The 16561-nt window shown below is 59.6% G+C and overlaps 1 protein-coding gene across 9 annotated transcripts in view; it reads left to right on the top strand.

Annotated features, from left to right (window-relative positions):
- The window catches only part of ADGRB2 (adhesion G protein-coupled receptor B2), a 37127-nt gene extending 24604 nt beyond the window's left edge, over window positions 1-12523 (top strand). For 4 of the 9 annotated variants that reach the window (XM_070384509.1, XM_070384507.1, XM_070384489.1 and 1 more), the window contains 18 exons: window positions 6-336; window positions 716-821; window positions 1009-1052; window positions 1318-1444; window positions 1892-1995; window positions 2098-2200; window positions 2907-3057; window positions 3268-3337; window positions 3730-3796; window positions 3930-4015; window positions 4320-4418; window positions 6479-6650; window positions 6968-7063; window positions 7411-7450; window positions 8116-8735; window positions 11069-11104; window positions 11375-11473; window positions 12042-12523. In XM_070384509.1, the coding sequence (XP_070240610.1) occupies window positions 6-336; window positions 716-821; window positions 1009-1052; window positions 1318-1444; window positions 1892-1995; window positions 2098-2200; window positions 2907-3057; window positions 3268-3337; window positions 3730-3796; window positions 3930-4015; window positions 4320-4418; window positions 6479-6650; window positions 6968-7063; window positions 7411-7450; window positions 8116-8735; window positions 11069-11104; window positions 11375-11473; window positions 12042-12227 (2537 nt within the window). In that variant the 3' untranslated portion in view covers window positions 12228-12523. Of the gene's footprint in view, window positions 1-5; window positions 337-715; window positions 822-1008; window positions 1053-1317; window positions 1445-1891; window positions 1996-2097; window positions 2201-2906; window positions 3058-3267; window positions 3338-3729; window positions 3797-3929; window positions 4016-4319; window positions 4419-6478; window positions 6651-6967; window positions 7064-7410; window positions 7451-8115; window positions 8736-11068; window positions 11105-11374; window positions 11474-12041 lie in introns of those variants that run through there. The other 5 variants (XM_070384496.1, XM_070384503.1, XM_070384521.1 and 2 more) reach the window with 5 other exon arrangements.
- The last annotated feature ends 4038 nt before the right edge of the window (window positions 12524-16561 follow it).

The following is a 16561-nucleotide window of genomic DNA, read 5'->3' as shown; positions in this document are numbered from 1 at the left end:
GGCAGTGATCAGCATTCAGCGAGAGCCTGTCTCCGCTGTTTCCAGCGACATCACGTTCCCCATGCGGGGCCGCCGGGGCATGAAGGACTGGGTGCGGTACTCAGAGGACCGCCTCTTCCTACCCAAGGAGGTGCTCAGCCTCTCCTCCCCAGGGAAGCCGGCCGCATCTGGGGCAGCGGGCAGCCTGGGCAGAGGGAGAGGCCCCGGAACCGTGCCCCCTGGCCCCGGCCACTCCCACCAGCGCCTCCTGCCGGCAGACCCCGAGGATTCCTCCTCCTACTTTGTGATTGGTGCTGTGCTCTACCGCACCCTGGGCCTCATCCTGCCACCACCCAGGTGAGTCCCTGGGAGGAGGGACGTGGATGGGTCTGCTGTAGATCCTGGCAGGCCCAGGTAAGGAAGGAGGGCTGAGCCTGCGATGGCCACAGGGGATCCGTCCGGAACCTCCCGCAGCCTCTTGGACCTTTTTCCTGGCTGGGGACACAGGTGCTTCTCAGAGATGTCCATTGCAGCTCCCAGAGGCTGCAGAGGAGTCCAGGGGGTGTTGGACCGGGTTCTAGACCTCACTCAAAGTCCTAGGCCCCACTGAACCCTAGGCCTTCCTCTAGCCTTGGCCCCATGGTAGCCTCCTGCCTTTGGTCCAAAGCACCTTCCAGGTTCCCAGCTAGGTGTGGATACCTGCTGGCAGGAGCTGACCTCAGCGTCTGTCCCCCAGGCCCCCGCTGGCTGTCACATCCAGGGTGATGACAGTGACCGTGAGGCCTCCCACCCAGCCACTAGCTGAGCCCCTCATCACAGTGGAGCTTTCCTACATCATCAATGTGAGTAGGGGCCTGGGCAGGGGACCCTGGGGTAATGCAGGAAGGGCAGGCCTGTCTGATGGGGAGGTGGTGTCCCCTTGACCGTGGGCTGAACCTCTGACCGGTGGGGCCCTGCCCTGCAGGATGGGTGGTGGTTGGGGTGGTGAGCACCTCACCCCGCACTGGACTCAGTTCCTCTGCTCCCCAGGGCACCACGGATCCCCATTGTGCCAGCTGGGACTACTCCAGAGCGTGAGTTGGGCCAGGGCTCAGTGCAGGGAAGGCTGCAGCCGCAGGACTCCCCTCGGGTGGGGGTGTCCCACCTGGAAGGCCAGAGGGCGGGTTCCTGGGCACCATCCTTGGCCTAAGGGATCCAGGGCAGACCCCGGGGCTCTGGCTGCCTGCCTCTTGGACGTGGCCTTGCCCTGGGTCTCACCTCTTCTTGGGCAGTGGCTGGCACTGGGGGTGGGACTGCCGAGCCAGGCTGGGACTCATTCCCCCTCTCCCTGGACCCAAGAGACGCCAGCTCAGGGGACTGGGATACCGAGAGCTGCCAGACGCTGGAGACACAGGCAGCCCACACCCGCTGCCAGTGCCAGCGCCTGTCCACCTTCGCCGTGCTGGCCCAGCCGCCCAAGGACCTGGTGAGTGGGAGGGAAGTGCCCAGGATGGACAGGAGAAGAGATTCCTGGGTGCCAGGGGCCATCTGTGGTGGTGGCAGGGGGGGGACCTGGGTGATCCTACATGGCATCTGAGTAGGTATATTTGTGGGAGGGCACAAGGAAGTCTGTGCCCCCGGGATGGTGCCCACAACGATGACACATGGCAGTGGGTGATTTGCCTACATGTACACACACGTGTGCATCTGGTTGTGAGCGGAAGAGTGGGTGACAGCATAAATACGCGTCTACGTATGTGACTGGGTCTGCTCCGTGCGCGTGTGAAGGCAGCAGTGAGCCCCCTCTGTGTGTACGCGTGACACAGATGGAGGTGCCAGTCTGTCCTAGACAGGAAGTGGGGGAGGGCGAGGGCACCCCTGCAGCTGCTCCCCACCCCCGTGACCCATCGGACTGTCTGCCCCTCTTCCCCAGACCCTGGAGCTGGCGGGCGCCCCCTCGGTCCCCCTTGTGATCGGCTGTGCTGTGTCCTGCATGGCACTGCTCACCCTGCTTGCCATCTACGCTGCCTTCTGGAGGTAGGTGGGATGGTGGGGGGTAGGGGTGGGGAAGGAGGTGTCCGGCCACCCCAGGTTGCTAGCTTTTCTGTGCCCACTGTGTACCCCCCACCCCACCCCCAGGTTCATAAAATCTGAACGCTCCATCATCTTGCTGAACTTCTGCCTGTCCATCCTGGCATCCAACATCCTCATCCTTGTGGGCCAGTCGCGGGTGCTGAGCAAGGCAGGTGCAGGCTCACAGGGGTGCCGGGGTGTGAGAGCGGGGTGAAGGGGGGGACGGCACACACGTGCGTGTGTATGAAACTGAAGTGCTGGATGTGTGTAGACTCTCAAGCGGGGGTTGTGAGAGAGTGCGAGTGGGAGCTGGTGTGTGTGAGCATCCATGCGGGCGTTGGAGAGGGGGGTGTGTGTGTTCCAGGGAGAGATGTCTGTGTACATCTGCGAACGTGGAGGTGAGCTGAGCGAGTGTGTGCACGTGTGTTGGGGGTGTCTGCCGGCAGGAAGGAGCCCAAGTGAAGCCTCTTGCACCCCTTGCCCACGTCTGATCTGTGCTGGCTGCCCCCCTTGTGCCCCCACGGCCCTCTCTACCTGTCGCCAGCCCTGCTGGTGCCAGACGTGTGGCCCACCCGGCCATGACGTCGCAGGCCCTCCTGTTTGTCCCCCTCCCTGGCAGCCCCGTCTGTGCGTGGGCAGCCCGCCTGCCTGCCCGCCCGCCCGCCCCTGGATGCCGAGCACCGTGTGCGTGTCACTGGGCCCGTGTCGTGCTGTGTGTGGGTGCAGGAAGACGGGGGTGCCTGGCAGGGCTCTGTGGGGGGTGGAGCTCAGGTGGGCGACCGTGGCAGCGCCCAGCAGCAGCGGGCGTGGGAAGCCCAGCGCCTCCCACCCTGGCGGCTGCTCAGGGCCGCTCCCTGCCTTTGGTCTCCCCGCAGGGTGTGTGTACCATGACTGCCGCCTTCCTGCACTTCTTCTTCCTGTCGTCCTTCTGCTGGGTGCTCACCGAGGCCTGGCAGTCCTACCTGGCTGTCATCGGGCGGATGCGCACCCGCCTCGTCCGCAAGCGCTTCCTCTGCCTGGGCTGGGGTGAGCAGGGCCCGTGCTGGACCCTGTCCCTGGGCCTCGGGGCGAGGGCAGCTGGAGAGCTTCAGCTTTGGCCCCTGGTCTGCTCTCTGGTGCCAGACGTGGCCCCGGCCCTGCTATCTGGGCACAGGGGTCAGCTGGGCTGGGGGTCTGGGAGGATGAAGGACCCCGAGGATGGGCGGCCGTCTCACTCTGGCTCCCCCACTCCCCCAGGTCTGCCTGCCCTGGTGGTGGCCGTGTCCGTCGGCTTTACCCGCACCAAAGGATACGGTACATCCAGCTAGTACGTGGGCCTCCCGGGGTGGGCAGCGGGGGTCTGTGGGCCTGATAGGGTTCCAGACTTCTTAGACTGCGATCCTGGCCCATGCCTGCTGTGGGCCTTCGGGCCAGTTGTCCCATGTCTGAGCCTCGGTTTCCCTGACTATAAAAGGCCGGGATTGGATGATCTCAGAACCGTTTACTCAGGGATCAGCCCTGTTTGACCCCCACGGTAGCCCCAGAGCCTTTGTTAGAGGGGTGACCGAGGCTCTGCAAGAGCCAGTGGCTCACTCTCACCCCGTCTGGGTCCTGGCCCCACGTGTGATGTGATCTGGCAGCTCAGGGAGTCCTGAGGGATGGTGTTTGAGGGTGGTGGCAAGCCTGGTATCTGATACCCCCTGTTTCCCCCTTCCCCAGCTGCTGGCTTTCTCTGGAGGGTGGCCTGCTTTATGCCTTCGTGGGCCCAGCAGCTGTAATTGTCCTGGTATGTGCCCCTGCAGTGTCTTGGGACGGGCGTGTGGCCCCAGGGGGTCTGCCTCCTCCACCTGGGGGTGTCCCTTCCAGGAGGGCATCTGGTGATCCTGTCTTCCCCCACTCCCACTCCACCGGGCCCCCAGGTGAATATGCTCATCGGAATCATCGTCTTCAACAAGCTCATGGCTCGCGATGGCATCTCAGACAAGTCCAAGAAGCAGAGGGCCGGGTAAGGGGAGGGGGGTTCTCTGTGCCGTGGCCTCATGGGCAGTGCTGTAGGCAGGGCGGGCCGCAGCCACCCTTGGAGACTCAGGGCTTGATGATGCGACTGGGGCTCCCTGGCCTTGGGGCATCAAGGGTGCAGGCAAGGTGGGCACCCGGTGTGCTCAGCTGCAGCCCCTCGCCCACCCTAACCCACCTCTCTCTCTCTCATCTGCCCTCCCCCTCCCACCCCACTCGGGGCTCACACCGCCCCATCTCCTCCCATTTCCTGTGTGTCTCCCCCCTTCTCCCATGTCTGTGCCGCCCCCGAGGTCGGAGCGGTGCCCCTGGGCCAGCCTGCTCCTCCCCTGCTCAGCGTGTGGAGCGGTCCCCAGCCCCCTGCTCAGCTCAGCCTCGGCCAGGAACGCCATGTTAGTTGTGCCCCCGTGGGAAAGGGGGGTGGGCAGGGGCAAAAGAATGGGGGGCAGTGCTCGTGGTTGGGGGGGAGGAGGGATTCAGCCCAGCGCCCTGCCAACTCCTCCCACTCTCAAGGGTGATAGCAAAGGGGGCACAGGGAATGAATGTCTGTGCCTTCCAGAATATGCTGGAGTCCTGTGCCCCCGCCACGTTGCTCCCCGCCCCTGCCCCCCACCCCCGGCTTACATTTTATTCAGGCACAGCCACACCCTCCTCCTTACACCCCCAACCTACAGAGTCTCATAGAATCTTCGGCTCTCAGAATTTTTGAGCCCAAAGAACCTTAGAATTAGAATGATAGAATCTTAGAATAAGACAATCAGAAGCTAAGAATGTTCGAGTGAGTGAATCAGAGAGTCTTATCATCTGTCATAGAATCTGAGATTTAGAATTTCAGAGGCATTGACTCTCACAATCAGTTGGAGGACAGAGAAGCTTGGAGGTAGGGAATCATTAGGCTGAGATGTCCCCTGGCAGCTGTGATTCTTAAAATCCCAGCCACACAAGAGTAGAATGAATGAATGAACTCACAAGGGTTTCAGGCCCAACCTTCCACTGAGGGCCAGAAAGGCAGCTAACCCTCCCTTGACCAGTGAGGGCCAGCTCTGGCTTGCTCACCTCCAGGGTCAGGGAGCTCACTGCCTGTGGAGGTGGCAGGGACCATCTCCAGGAGCTCCATGTAGTAGAAAGCTCCCTCTCACTTGGGCTGCCATCTGCTTCTCTGATCCAGTCTCTCAGAACTAACAGTCAAAAGCCTGGGCTTCAGAGGCAGCCAAGTTGAGTTTGCATCCTGGCTCTGGCTCTGCCTCTGCCCAGCTGGGCACACTCCAGTTTTCTCATCTGTAAATTGGGATAATAATCGCCATGCCTCTTTATTAGAGTTGTTTTGGCCACAGTGTGACTCATGTATGTAAAGTATTCGGTGTAGGGCCTGGCAGAGCATTGGTGGTTAATCAATGGCAGCTCTCATGACTGTGATGAGGCCCTCTCTGTAGTCTTGGCTCTGCCCCCCCCGGGGGTTGTAGAGGCCACTGTGCCCGCTCCCTGCCAGGGTGAACAACCCTGGACCACTCTTCCTAGGACAGGTCTTGGCCCCCTGCCCATGTCTCTGCCTTGTCCAGAGCCATGCCCACTCCTGCCTGCCTCTCCCACCCCAGTGTTCATGAGGCAGAGTGGGCAGGGTGGCATGGAGGGCAAGGCTGCCCCCACTGTGCCCTCATCGACTATTGCTGGTGGGGGCAGGCTGACACTGGTGCCCGGATGCCAGGGACCCTCTGCCTTTTTTCTCTGCCCTCCTTTGTCAAGGAGGCTGGGGACATGTGGGTTTGGCCCTGACCCCTGCCCTCCCCCTCCCACCCCCCTACCCCACCCCCTCCACCCCCGCCAGCTATGGTCTTTCTGCCCAGCTCTGAGCAGGCACCCTAGAGCCTGGCACCTCCTCCTTGGGAAACGGAGGCAGAGGAGCCCCTGCCGCCCTGGCCCCTCATCTCCCCTGAATATTTGTGCTCTGTGATGTCCTCCGTCCTCTCCAGCCGTTTAATCTTCCAGTGTGTCTCTGCCCGTCTCATCCCCGCTCTCACCGTGTCTGTCTTGCTTCGTCCCTCTTCCTCTCCTCCCCTCCCAGAGTCTCTGGGGATGCGGCCCAGGCCTGTGATTTTGTGCAAATTGGGGCTAAAACTCACAGCATCTGTACCTGTCTCCCTCCCCCTCTGTCCCACTGGTTCTCTCCAGTCTCTCCGTCTGTCACCTGATGCTGCCTCTGGCTCCGTCCCCGTGTCAGTGTGTCTGTCCCCTCCTCCTTCCTGGTCCCCCAGTTTTCTGCTCTTTGTCTTTGTTCCGATTCTCTGCCCCCAGCTGCTCAGCCCCTCTCTGCCAGGGGACATGACTGGGGTTGTATCGTTGGGGGCCCCGCCAGTCTTGGGCAGCTCAAGGGCCCCAGGCTGAGTGCAGGCCCAGGCTCAGTCCAGCCTGGTCCCTGGGAAGGTCCCCGACGGACCATCTGCCTCGTCCTCAGGGCCTCACTCTGGAGCTCCTGCGTGGTGCTGCCCCTGCTGGCGCTCACCTGGATGTCTGCCGTCCTGGCCATGACAGACCGCCGCTCCGTCCTCTTCCAGGCCCTGTTCGCGGTCTTCAACTCTGCTCAGGGCTTTGTCATCACGGCCGTCCACTGCTTCCTGCGCCGAGAGGTGGGCTGGGCCTCTCCCTGGCCACATCCACCCCTGCCCGTGACCACGCTGGTCCCTTGCCACTCCCTATGGTGCAGACGAGCACAGCTGGGGAGGATTAAGGCCCTGGCCAGGCCCCCATTTGCGCAGCTCTTGGTGTGGAAGCTGATAACCTGGGCAGCCTTGGCCCCCCTGGGGCTCCTTCTACCCACCCCCCTAGGCTGGATACGCTGCTTTGCTTCCATGCCCATCTGGGTGCCTGGGGTGGAAGGCACAGCTCGCCGTAGCCAAGGGGCCCTGTGGTGGCCTCAGGCCCAGCAGGCACCTGCTGTCCCCAGGTCCAGGACGTGGTGAAGTGCCAGATGGGTGTGTGTCGGGCTGATGAGAGTGAAGACTCCCCCGACTCATGTAAGAACGGGCAGCTGCAGATCCTGGTGAGTGAGGAGGCCCAGGCAGGGCACAGGTCAGTTCTGAGTGCCCCCTGCCCTAGACCCCTCACCTTCCCCTTCACTCTGCTCTGTCCCCATCTTTCTGGGTACAGAGATCAGGTTTGATTCTGGCTCAGCCGCTAACAGCTGAGTGGCCTTGGGCAAGTCCCCCCTTCAGATATCCCCCGCTCTTGGGTGGGGCTGGAGGAGACCACACCGGGGGCCCCTCTGCTCTGTTGGGCAATGTGCCATGGGCAGACCGTCTGGCTGGGTAGGGAGGGGCCTGAGTTCCCTCCCACCCTGATACATGGATCCTCTCTCTGCCTGTCTGCTCTCTCCCTCTCTGCCTATAGTCAGACTTTGAAAAAGATGTGGATCTGGCTTGTCAGACTGGTGAGTGTGCCAGGGCAGCGCTGAGAATGGCCCCAGATACGGGGATGAACAGGGGGCCCCCCAGCCCTACCATGGGACGCTCCAGTGGATTCTGGCTGTGGGGTCCAGCTTTTGAGTCAGGCAGCCCTGAGCTGGAGTCAAGGCTGTGAATACCACCCACTGTATGACTTTGAGTGGACAGCTTACTCCTGGAGCCTCACTTATAAAGGAGAGAAATCTCTTCTCTAGGGTGGATAGGAGCCTTAAATCAATTAGGGGACCAAATGCCTAGCAGGGTGCTCAGCACCAAGTGGCTGTTATATTATTGTGTCATTTCCATGATTCTTATCAGAATCTCCAAGTTTTGTCACCTAGGGCGGAGCTGCCCAAGGAGCAGGGAGGAACACGGCCCTTTTGACAGCCTTGGGGCTCTGGGGTCGGAGGTCAGGACCTGCACCTGGGCACCGTGGGGGCAGGGGCCTTGGCTTCATTCCTTGCTTTGCCTGGCTGTGGACCTCGGGGATAGTCACCGTCTTAATCCCCGTGTTAATCACCCAGCCGTCACTCTGGGACTCAGTTGCCCCTAGCGTCCAAGCTCAGGGCCTTGGTACCTGCCCAGCCTGGGCAAGGAGACATCTGGGGGCTCCTGCTCCCCCGGACTGACTTCTCTCTGCTCCTGCCCCCAGTGCTGTTCAAGGAGGTCAACACTTGCAACCCATCCACCATCACGGGCACGCTGTCCCGCTTGTCTCTGGACGAGGATGAGGAGCCCAAGTCCTGCCTCGTGGGCCCCGAGGGCAGCCTCAGCTTCTCACCACTGCCTGGCAACATCCTGGTGCCCATGGCAGCCTCACCAGGGCTGGGGGAGCCACCGCCCCCGCAGGAGGCCAACCCCGTGTACATGTGTGGAGAGGGCGGCCTGCGGCAGCTGGACCTCACATGGCTGCGGCCGGCCGAGCCGGGCTCCGAGGGGGACTACATGGTGCTGCCCCGGAGGACTCTGAGTCTGCAGCCTGGCGGCGGGGGCGGAGGTGGCGAGGATCCCCCGCGGGCCCGGCCTGAGGGCACCCCCCGGCGGGCCTCCAAGTCCCTGGGCCACACCGAAGCCTACCCCAGCTTCCTGTCTGTGGAACACTCGGGCCTGGGGCTGGGCCCTGCCTATGGGTCTCTACAGAACCCCTACGGGATGACCTTCCAACCGCCGCCGCCAACACCCAGCGCCCGCCAGGTGCCAGAGCCGGGGGAGCGCAGCCGGACCATGCCCCGAACTGTGCCTGGCTCCACCATGAAGCTGGGCTCCCTGGAGGTGAGGAGCTGCCGGGCTTGGGGCTGGGGGTCAGAGGCCTGCCCTAGGGCGCCCGTCACTGTTTGGCAGCAGCCGGGAAGGGACAGCTGGCAGCCTCCTTATACAAAGTCCCAGGAAGTATACGTGCTGTGGGCTTCTCCTCCGTTGATGCCCACGGCGGCTCCAAGGGAATCCTGGCTCCTGTGAGCTCCTCAGATGGGCCTGGTCTCCACACGCTGAGGGTGCCCTTCTCGAAGGTGCTCACATTTGCTTGAGTGCCCGTTTTGGGGTGAACTGGTCAGGGTGGGCCCTCCTTAAAGGGGCCCATGGCTCAGACCTGGTGCCTTATTGCTAGGGAAGCCGTATCTAGGGGCCGAGAACCTGGGCCTCCAAGTCCCTGAGTTCAGATCTGAGCGCTGCTGGATCAGCAATGAGATCTGGTGCCCAGTCTCCCCTCCCTGAGACTCATGTAATCTCTCTTCACTCTAATCTCTCTGAGCCTCAGTCTCCTCATTTGTAAAGTGGGGATAACGTAGCAGCCTCTTGGTAGAGTTGCGAGGACTAATTGATGGATATAAAACATTTATCTCTGTGTGGAGCAGGTAGAAAGTGCTAGATAATTGAGGAGTGCTACTGTTACCGTTCCTGAGATCAGCCTCAGGCACTGCCCACAGGCCTGTGGTAATTGCCTCGCTCTTCCCCCCCGGGGAAAACAAGCCCCTCTCTTTCCATGCCTATGTGTTTTCTGTGGCTGCCCTGCCTTCTGTCTGGCTCCCTCAGGCCCACTCCCTGCAGGGAATCACTGGCAACAAGCAGTTGATAGTGACCCACTGTAGAACTCTAGAACATTCTAGAACTTTCATTGGCAGGATGAGGAAGGTGTGGATGAGGGAAGGGGCAGGAGTCACTGCTTGGGCACTGTTGGCTGCTCATGTTTGGGCCCCAGAAACTGGCTCCCCATCCTCCCTATGGAGAAAACTAAGTTAGCAGCTAGAAGGTTCGCAAGTTTAGTTTTTCCTCCCAAAATGTTTCTTGAACATTTGGTGCCTGCTCCTGCCGCAGATGGCAGAAACAGGAAGGCGTCACAAAGACAGAAAACTCTCGACACGGGCAGTGGGGAGGGGAGCGCTCAGCATCATGGCAGGTTTTGTTCTGTGGACACCTGCCCATACTTGGGCCCCTGAGGAGGGGCCAGCACTGGGCTCCTTGTGTGGGAGGTAGCAATAAACGTGGCAGAGCCTTAAGGGGTCAGGAATGACGTCCAGAATTCTGGTGTGGGCAACTGCGATGGGGCGGGGCGGAGGAGTGCGTTTGGGGCGGGGGAAGTTAGAGTTTATTCCATTGGGCGCAGCTGTGTGCGCGGTGTCTGTGGACATGAGGGAGCAAGGAGAAGGAGTCCCACGGCCTCTGAAAGTGCAGTGTGACCAGAAATGGGGAGGACACGCACGTGCATGGTGAAGGACTGGGGAGAGTCCAGGGCAGAGTATCGGGGCCTAGAGTTGGAGAAGTCAGGGTGGGTGGCTGAGAAAGAGCAGGCAGGGAGGTGGAAGGACCAGGAGAGGGTGTCACCAACTGCAGTGGTGGTGAGTGTGTGTGCAGGCCTGGGACTGGGGAAATCTAGATGGTGATTTTAGCCACATTCTTGAGGACTTGTGGGCAAGTCCCTTCTCCCTGGACCTGTTTCCCTGGTATAACATGGGAAGGTTGGTCTTGGTCTCATGAGTGCTCCCATGCTGACATTCTGAGACGCTGAGGACTTCTTGAGTGGCACTGGACGCAGAGTAGGCCACCGGGGCCTTGAAGGTGGTCTTGGGCAAGTGAGAGTCGGGAGAGGCATGAGGGACGGAGGCGGGGCCGAGTTTGGCAGAAAAAAGGGACAAATTGCAATCGAAGGAAGGCTTCTGTGATGCTGAGTCCTGTATCTGCAGTGGGATGGAGGTTTCCAGGGAGAGGGGAGCCTGTTGGTGTCAGAGAGGATGGGACGAAGTGGGTCAGGACAGGGATTGCCTCTGGGGCACAGAAGAAGGAGGGTCTGCCCTGTGGTCTGGCCTGGGGATCTGTGTCCCTGCCTCGTTGGAAGTCTGCACTGTGGCATCTGGTCGCTGTGTAGGTGCACGTCTACTCGTGTGCCCGCCTGCGTGTACCCCTTGGGGTGGGATTGCACTTCAGTGCCTCATCTCTCATGCCTCTGCCCCATTTCCACAACCTCAAGGGCTACCCTTTAAAGGATTCCTAACTCCTGGGCCTAGGCAGGGGGACAGACCCCAAGGGAGCAGACTTCCTGTCTCTAAAGCCCCTGCACTTGGTTAAAAAGTTCTCTTCTCCTTCACTGCCTCCTGGTTGCTCCTTCTCAGCGAAAGAAGTTACGGTATTCAGACCTGGACTTTGAGGTAAGTGCTCCAGTGCACGTGTGTGTTGAATTGTGTGTGTGTGGGGTGGGGGGGTGTCTGGCCGTGGAGGGTCCCCTCCTAAAATTAATCCAAGCGCCAGTGCACGGCATGAGCCCATGACAGTCCCTCCGCTGCCCAAGGCCAGAGCTCTGGGGTGAAGACTAAACCAGGCCTTGTCCCAGAGGGGGCCCAGTAGCAGGCGGGGATGTGGGGACCCAGGTGCTGAGTGCCCCGTGGGGAGCACCTCTCCTGACGCCCTGTGGCTCCCAGAAGGTGATGCACACCCGGAAACGGCACTCAGAACTCTACCACGAGCTCAACCAGAAGTTCCACACTTTCGACCGCTACCGCAGCCAGTCCACGGCCAAGGTGAGAGCTCCTCCTATGGCTGCCGCTGCCCAGAGCTGCGGGCCCGACCGGGCACAGTGGCCCCTGTGGTCAGACTCTGAGCCATGGTCCCCTGTTGCAGAGGGAGAAGCCGGTGGGGGGCGGTGTGTGTGTGTCTGTGCGTGTCCCTGGGTGGGGCAGCCAGATGGAGCGTGTCCAGCATAAGTACCCGGACTGGGTAGGGGTGAGGTGGCCCATGAGGTACTCATTTTCTCCCTGCCCTCCTCCCCAGCCTCAGCCCGCCTCACCAAGGGCCTGCCTGTGGCATAAGCAACAGTCTGGGGTTTTGGGGGAGGTGGTATCGGTGGGGGCTCCCCCAGGATCTTGAGGAGGATGGGCAGACAGGAGACATGGTCTCAGGGGCCCGCTCTGAGCACAGGGGTCAGGAACCCAGCTCTGGAACCGGTGGATCTGGATTTGAACCTCACTTGATTGGTGGTAACGTGGGACATCACCAGCCCTCTCCCTGGGCCTCTTCAGTTGGTTCTTCTGTACAACGGGCGGGAGGGTTTTGGCCCATCTCCACCGGCCCTTTTTGCTCCACCCACAGGAGAAGCCCAGTCCAGGGGAGCGTCCCGGCTTATCCCAACAGCGGCGACATCAGAGCTGGAGCACCTTCAAGTCTATGACGCTGGGCTCGCTGCCCCCCAAGCCCCGAGAGCGGCTGGCCCTGCACCGGGCAACAGCCTGGGAACCCACAGAACCACCGGACGGCGACTTCCAGACGGAGGTGTGAGTGCCACGCCGGACTGCCCACTGCGTATAAATATTATATATCTCTCTATTTTCACACTCCACTTTGGAACTACCCAGGAGCCAGCGCCCCCTCCCCTCTCCCGAGGGCTGGGCAGGGAGGCACAGTGGACTCGGCCAGGCTGGGGGAGCCAGACACGGTGTGCCCGGGGGGCCGGGGCTCTTCCCTGTTTCTCAGAGGCCCCTCAGCTCCTGGAGCCCCATCTTCACCCCCAGCCTGTCTGTCCCTGTCCCTGGCTGGGGAGGGGGGAGGGAAACTTTGTTGGGAATAAACTTCACTCTGTGGATTTTGCTTCTGAGCTGCTTGCTTCCCCAGGAGAAGGCCCAGCCCTGGGACCCTCAGCTTTGTTCCTCTGTCTCTGTGATTCACTTCTCTTGGTCTTAACACATTGTGATGGGGTCCATCTGGGAGGGGAGGGTGGCCTGGGCTATGACCTCATCTTTACACCTGACTCTCTGGGTGACCCTGGACACATCCCTTCCCCTGTTGGGGTATAGGGTAAGCAGATTGGGAATGTAGGGTGGGGCCCCTTGAAGCCAGACTTCCTCAGTGGCTGTGATGGGCATGGCTGCCTTTCACTGAGACCCAGAGGCCAGGCAGAGCTTAGTGACCTCAGTTTCCTCATCTGTGAAATGGGGATGGTGACAGTACCTACCTCATAGGGTTGTTATGAGAATGAAACAATGTAACAGATATAAAGAGCTTAGTAAGTGCCTGGTACATTAGCTGTTTAAGTATTAGCTGTTGTCTGCAGTACTTGGTCTCCTGCTGTGCACCATGTTAGGAGCTCCATGCCCTCGGCCTGGACCCCTCACCACAACTTTGCAGGAAGGTTTCAGGCGGCCCATTTTGTGGATAAGAAAATGAAGCCAGAGGTGGGAAATGACTTGCTCAAGGCCACAGTCAGAGGCAGGACTGGGACTGCATCTTTATCAACACTCTCCTAGTAGGAATGGAAGCTTGAGCTCAACTTGCAGGGACCCAACCTTCATGGTTGCAGGAAACGTCAGGGAGCTGGGTGCTGGGGGAGCCTCTGGTTCCAGGGCTCAGGTGGATGTGGGGAGGAGGGGCCAGGTCAGCTTGGTGCCAGAGGGCAATTTCTAGGGCATAGTCTTGACAGGCCTGAGTGAGTGGACACTGCTCGGTTCCAGGAATCTAGAAGTGACCAGATAGGATCAGTGTGGAGATGTGTTGATCTGGCTCTTCTGTGGTTAAGCAGCCACGGGAGCAGAGGCCACAGGTACATCTTCTGCTCAGTTAACAGCATGGGAGCCTCTGAGACACAGGCACAGCCCCTTGGGGAGCTGACCTTCTCTGGGGTGGACATGTCAGAGGGAGGGATTAGGTGTGTCAGGGGACTGAATTGGGAGAAGGAAGAAGGGACTGGCTACTGGGGTGGGGGTGGGTACCACAGCTGATGGCCTCCTGGAGCGGCTGGAGGACTGGGGGTCCTGGTGGTGCAGGCTCCCCCAGGCTCCTCTGAATCCTGCCACCTGTGGGCCCAGTCAGAGGAGAGAGCGGACCACCTCCCCGCCAGGTGATTGCTCAGCAGCTGGGCTTCCCTCCCCTCTGGCAGTGCCAGCACTTCTGGGTGCAAAGCGTTCATTCAGGTACCACCTCACTTGAGTCTTCAAGGTGGGTATTGTGATTCCCCCATTTTACAGACTAGGAAATCAAGGCTCAGAGAGGGGCCAAACCCCATGGCTTGTAAGCTGCTACATTGGAACTTGCGGCCAGAAGGAGAAGAGCCCTGGTACCAGCCAGTTTAGGCGGAAGGGGACTTTGGTTGAAGTTGCAGCACTGCGGGCAGTGGGCGGGTGGTCAGTCTTGGGCGATGGGAGCCAAGGTCAGGCTGTGGCCAGATTTGCCATCCCTTCCAGCTGCTCTGAGTGTCAATGCCATTCTTTCAGGCAAACTTCCTCACTCCCCTGGGCCCCCAGGCTTCCTTCTCCCAGCTCAAATCGCTCAACTCTGCCCCCAGAGGGAAAGAAACTTTCTCTTGAATTCCAATCAGAAAAACCCCCAAGGAAGGACTCTGATTGGCCCCAGGCAGGGGGTGGGGCACTGTGATTGGCAGCCCCCTTGAGAACCTCAGGGGAGGGGGAGGGGGCGTAGGTCTCTAGAAAAGGGAGCCCTATTCCCAGTTGTGCTTAGTCACTCAGTCGTGTCTGACTCTGCAACCCCATGGACTGTAGCCCGCCAGGCTGCTCTGTCCATGGGATTCTCCAGGCAGGAATACTGGAGTGGGTTGCCATGCCCTCCTCCAGGGGATCTTCCCAACCCAGGGATTGAACCCAGGTCTCCTGCATTGCAGGCGATTCCTTACCGTCTGAGCTCTTCCCAGAAGGGGGTTTAAAGGCTCACACAAACAAAGCCCCCTGTCTCTGACCTTGTGCCAGCAGACCCTACCCCACATTCCTGGGCTAGGCTTTCTCTGAAGCATCACCTAAAACCCTCTGGGTGCCTTTCCTTTGTTCCTGCCTTCCTCCTTCCCAGCGCTGTGCTCCACTGGCTCCACTAGGATCTCTCCAGCTGAGATACAATGTGCATCCCCCCGCCCACCTCCCTTGCCGTTCTTAGTTTCTTGCTTTGTATCTGGTTTGAGGAGGAGGGTTAATATTCACCTGATTGATTCTGCGCCAAGAGCAGAGCTGCAGCAGAGGCTCCTGGAGGGCTTTGAGACTCACCACCTCCATGGTCAGGGGCAGAGCTTTCCTGTGTGGAGGGCTCTGCTCCTCTCTGCCCCTGAGTCCCCACTCCCCAGGCAGTGATGCACTGTGTCTCCTCAGACAGGTTGCCCGGCCCTGTCTGACTTGGGTTTCCTTATCTATAGTCCCGATTGCCCTTTCATCTGGGCTAGTATCTAATAACTGTTGTGTCTTTCTTTTTTTAAGTCTTTATTGAATTTTTGTTACAGCATTGCTTCTGTTTTATGTTTTAGTTTTTGGCCCCTAGGCATGTGGGATCTCAACTCCCTGACTGGGGATCAGACCTGCACCCCCTGCATTGAAAGGTGAAGTCTTAACCACTGGACCTCCAGGGATGTCCCCTGTCCTGTCTTTGATCTCATTGTCTTCCTTGTTCTTTCTGCCTCCAGTCACTACCTAGCTCTAGTGTGATCTTTCCAAAATGCAGATCTGGCCAGGCCACTGCTCTCCCTACTAAGACGCCTTCCATCCACCCTGGAATTAGCCTAGAATGCGAGGCTTTTGGTGATGTGATTGTTGCCTACCTCTCCTGACCCATCTCCCTCACCTCTGTGCCTTTGCACGTGGCATTTCTTCTGCCTGGAACTTCTGCTGGCTTCCATTGACAACTTCCCCTTTAGCCTTCCAGATATAACCCCAGTGGCCCCCTCCATGAAGCTGCCCCTGAACTCCCCGCCTCAGCCCTCAGCACTCGCTGGGCTCCCACAGCCCTGGCACACATTGCCACTCTTGCACTGTCGCTGGCTGTCATCTGTGTCAACTGGTTTGGGTTTGTGCACTCAGATGAGGGCTCCATGTGGAACTGTGGCTCTTTACTGAGAGACCAGAAAGTGAAAGGGTTAGTCACGCAGCCCTGTCCCACTCTGCAGTCCCATGGACTGTAGCCTACCAGGTTCTTCTGTCTCTGGGATTCTCCAGGCAAGAATACTGCTGTGGTAGCCATTCCCTTCTCCAGGGGATCTTTCTGACCCAAAGATCAAACCCAGGTCTCCCACACTGCAGGCAGATTCTTTACTAAACCACCAAGGAAGCCCTGAGAGAGATGGAATGCACAAATCTCTCTAAACAATGGTTTTCTCATCTGCAAAATGGGGATACTGATCATCCTTACCCAGCCTTCCTGTATCCAGAACATGGCTTGAGATTATTCCCAGGGAGAGTTTTGCAGGTGGTATCCATTCCTCCCTCCCATTATTCCTTCCTGGGCCTTAGTGCTAGCTTAGGACCCCAGGTGGGAAGTGAGCCCAGATGCTGTCCAGGGTGCTGAACGAGACTTGCCACCCTCCCAGGCAATAAGGAGACAGCAGCCTGAGCAGCTCACCCAAGCTTACCTGCAGCCTTTCCTTACCTTTCAGACTGTGGCAAGGTCATGGGTGAGCAGACCATCCCCACTTTCATAAGATCATACCCTGGGAATGTCCAACAAAAATATAATGCAAACTCTCTCTCACTCTCAAAGTTGCTCAGTCGTGTCCGACTCTTTGCAACCCCATGGACTGTAGCCCGCCAGGCTCCTCTGTCCATGGAATTCTCCTGGCAAGAATACTGGAGTGGGTAGCCATTCTTTTCCCCAGGGGATCTTCCTGACTCAGGGATTAAACCTTAGTC

The sequence above is a fragment of the Bos mutus genome, chromosome 2, assembly GCF_027580195.1.
Source record: "Bos mutus isolate GX-2022 chromosome 2, NWIPB_WYAK_1.1, whole genome shotgun sequence".
NCBI classification, from domain to species: domain Eukaryota; kingdom Metazoa; phylum Chordata; class Mammalia; order Artiodactyla; family Bovidae; genus Bos; species Bos mutus.
The sequence above is the reverse complement of the archived record's forward strand: the minus strand, read 5'-3'. Positions and strand labels throughout refer to the sequence as shown.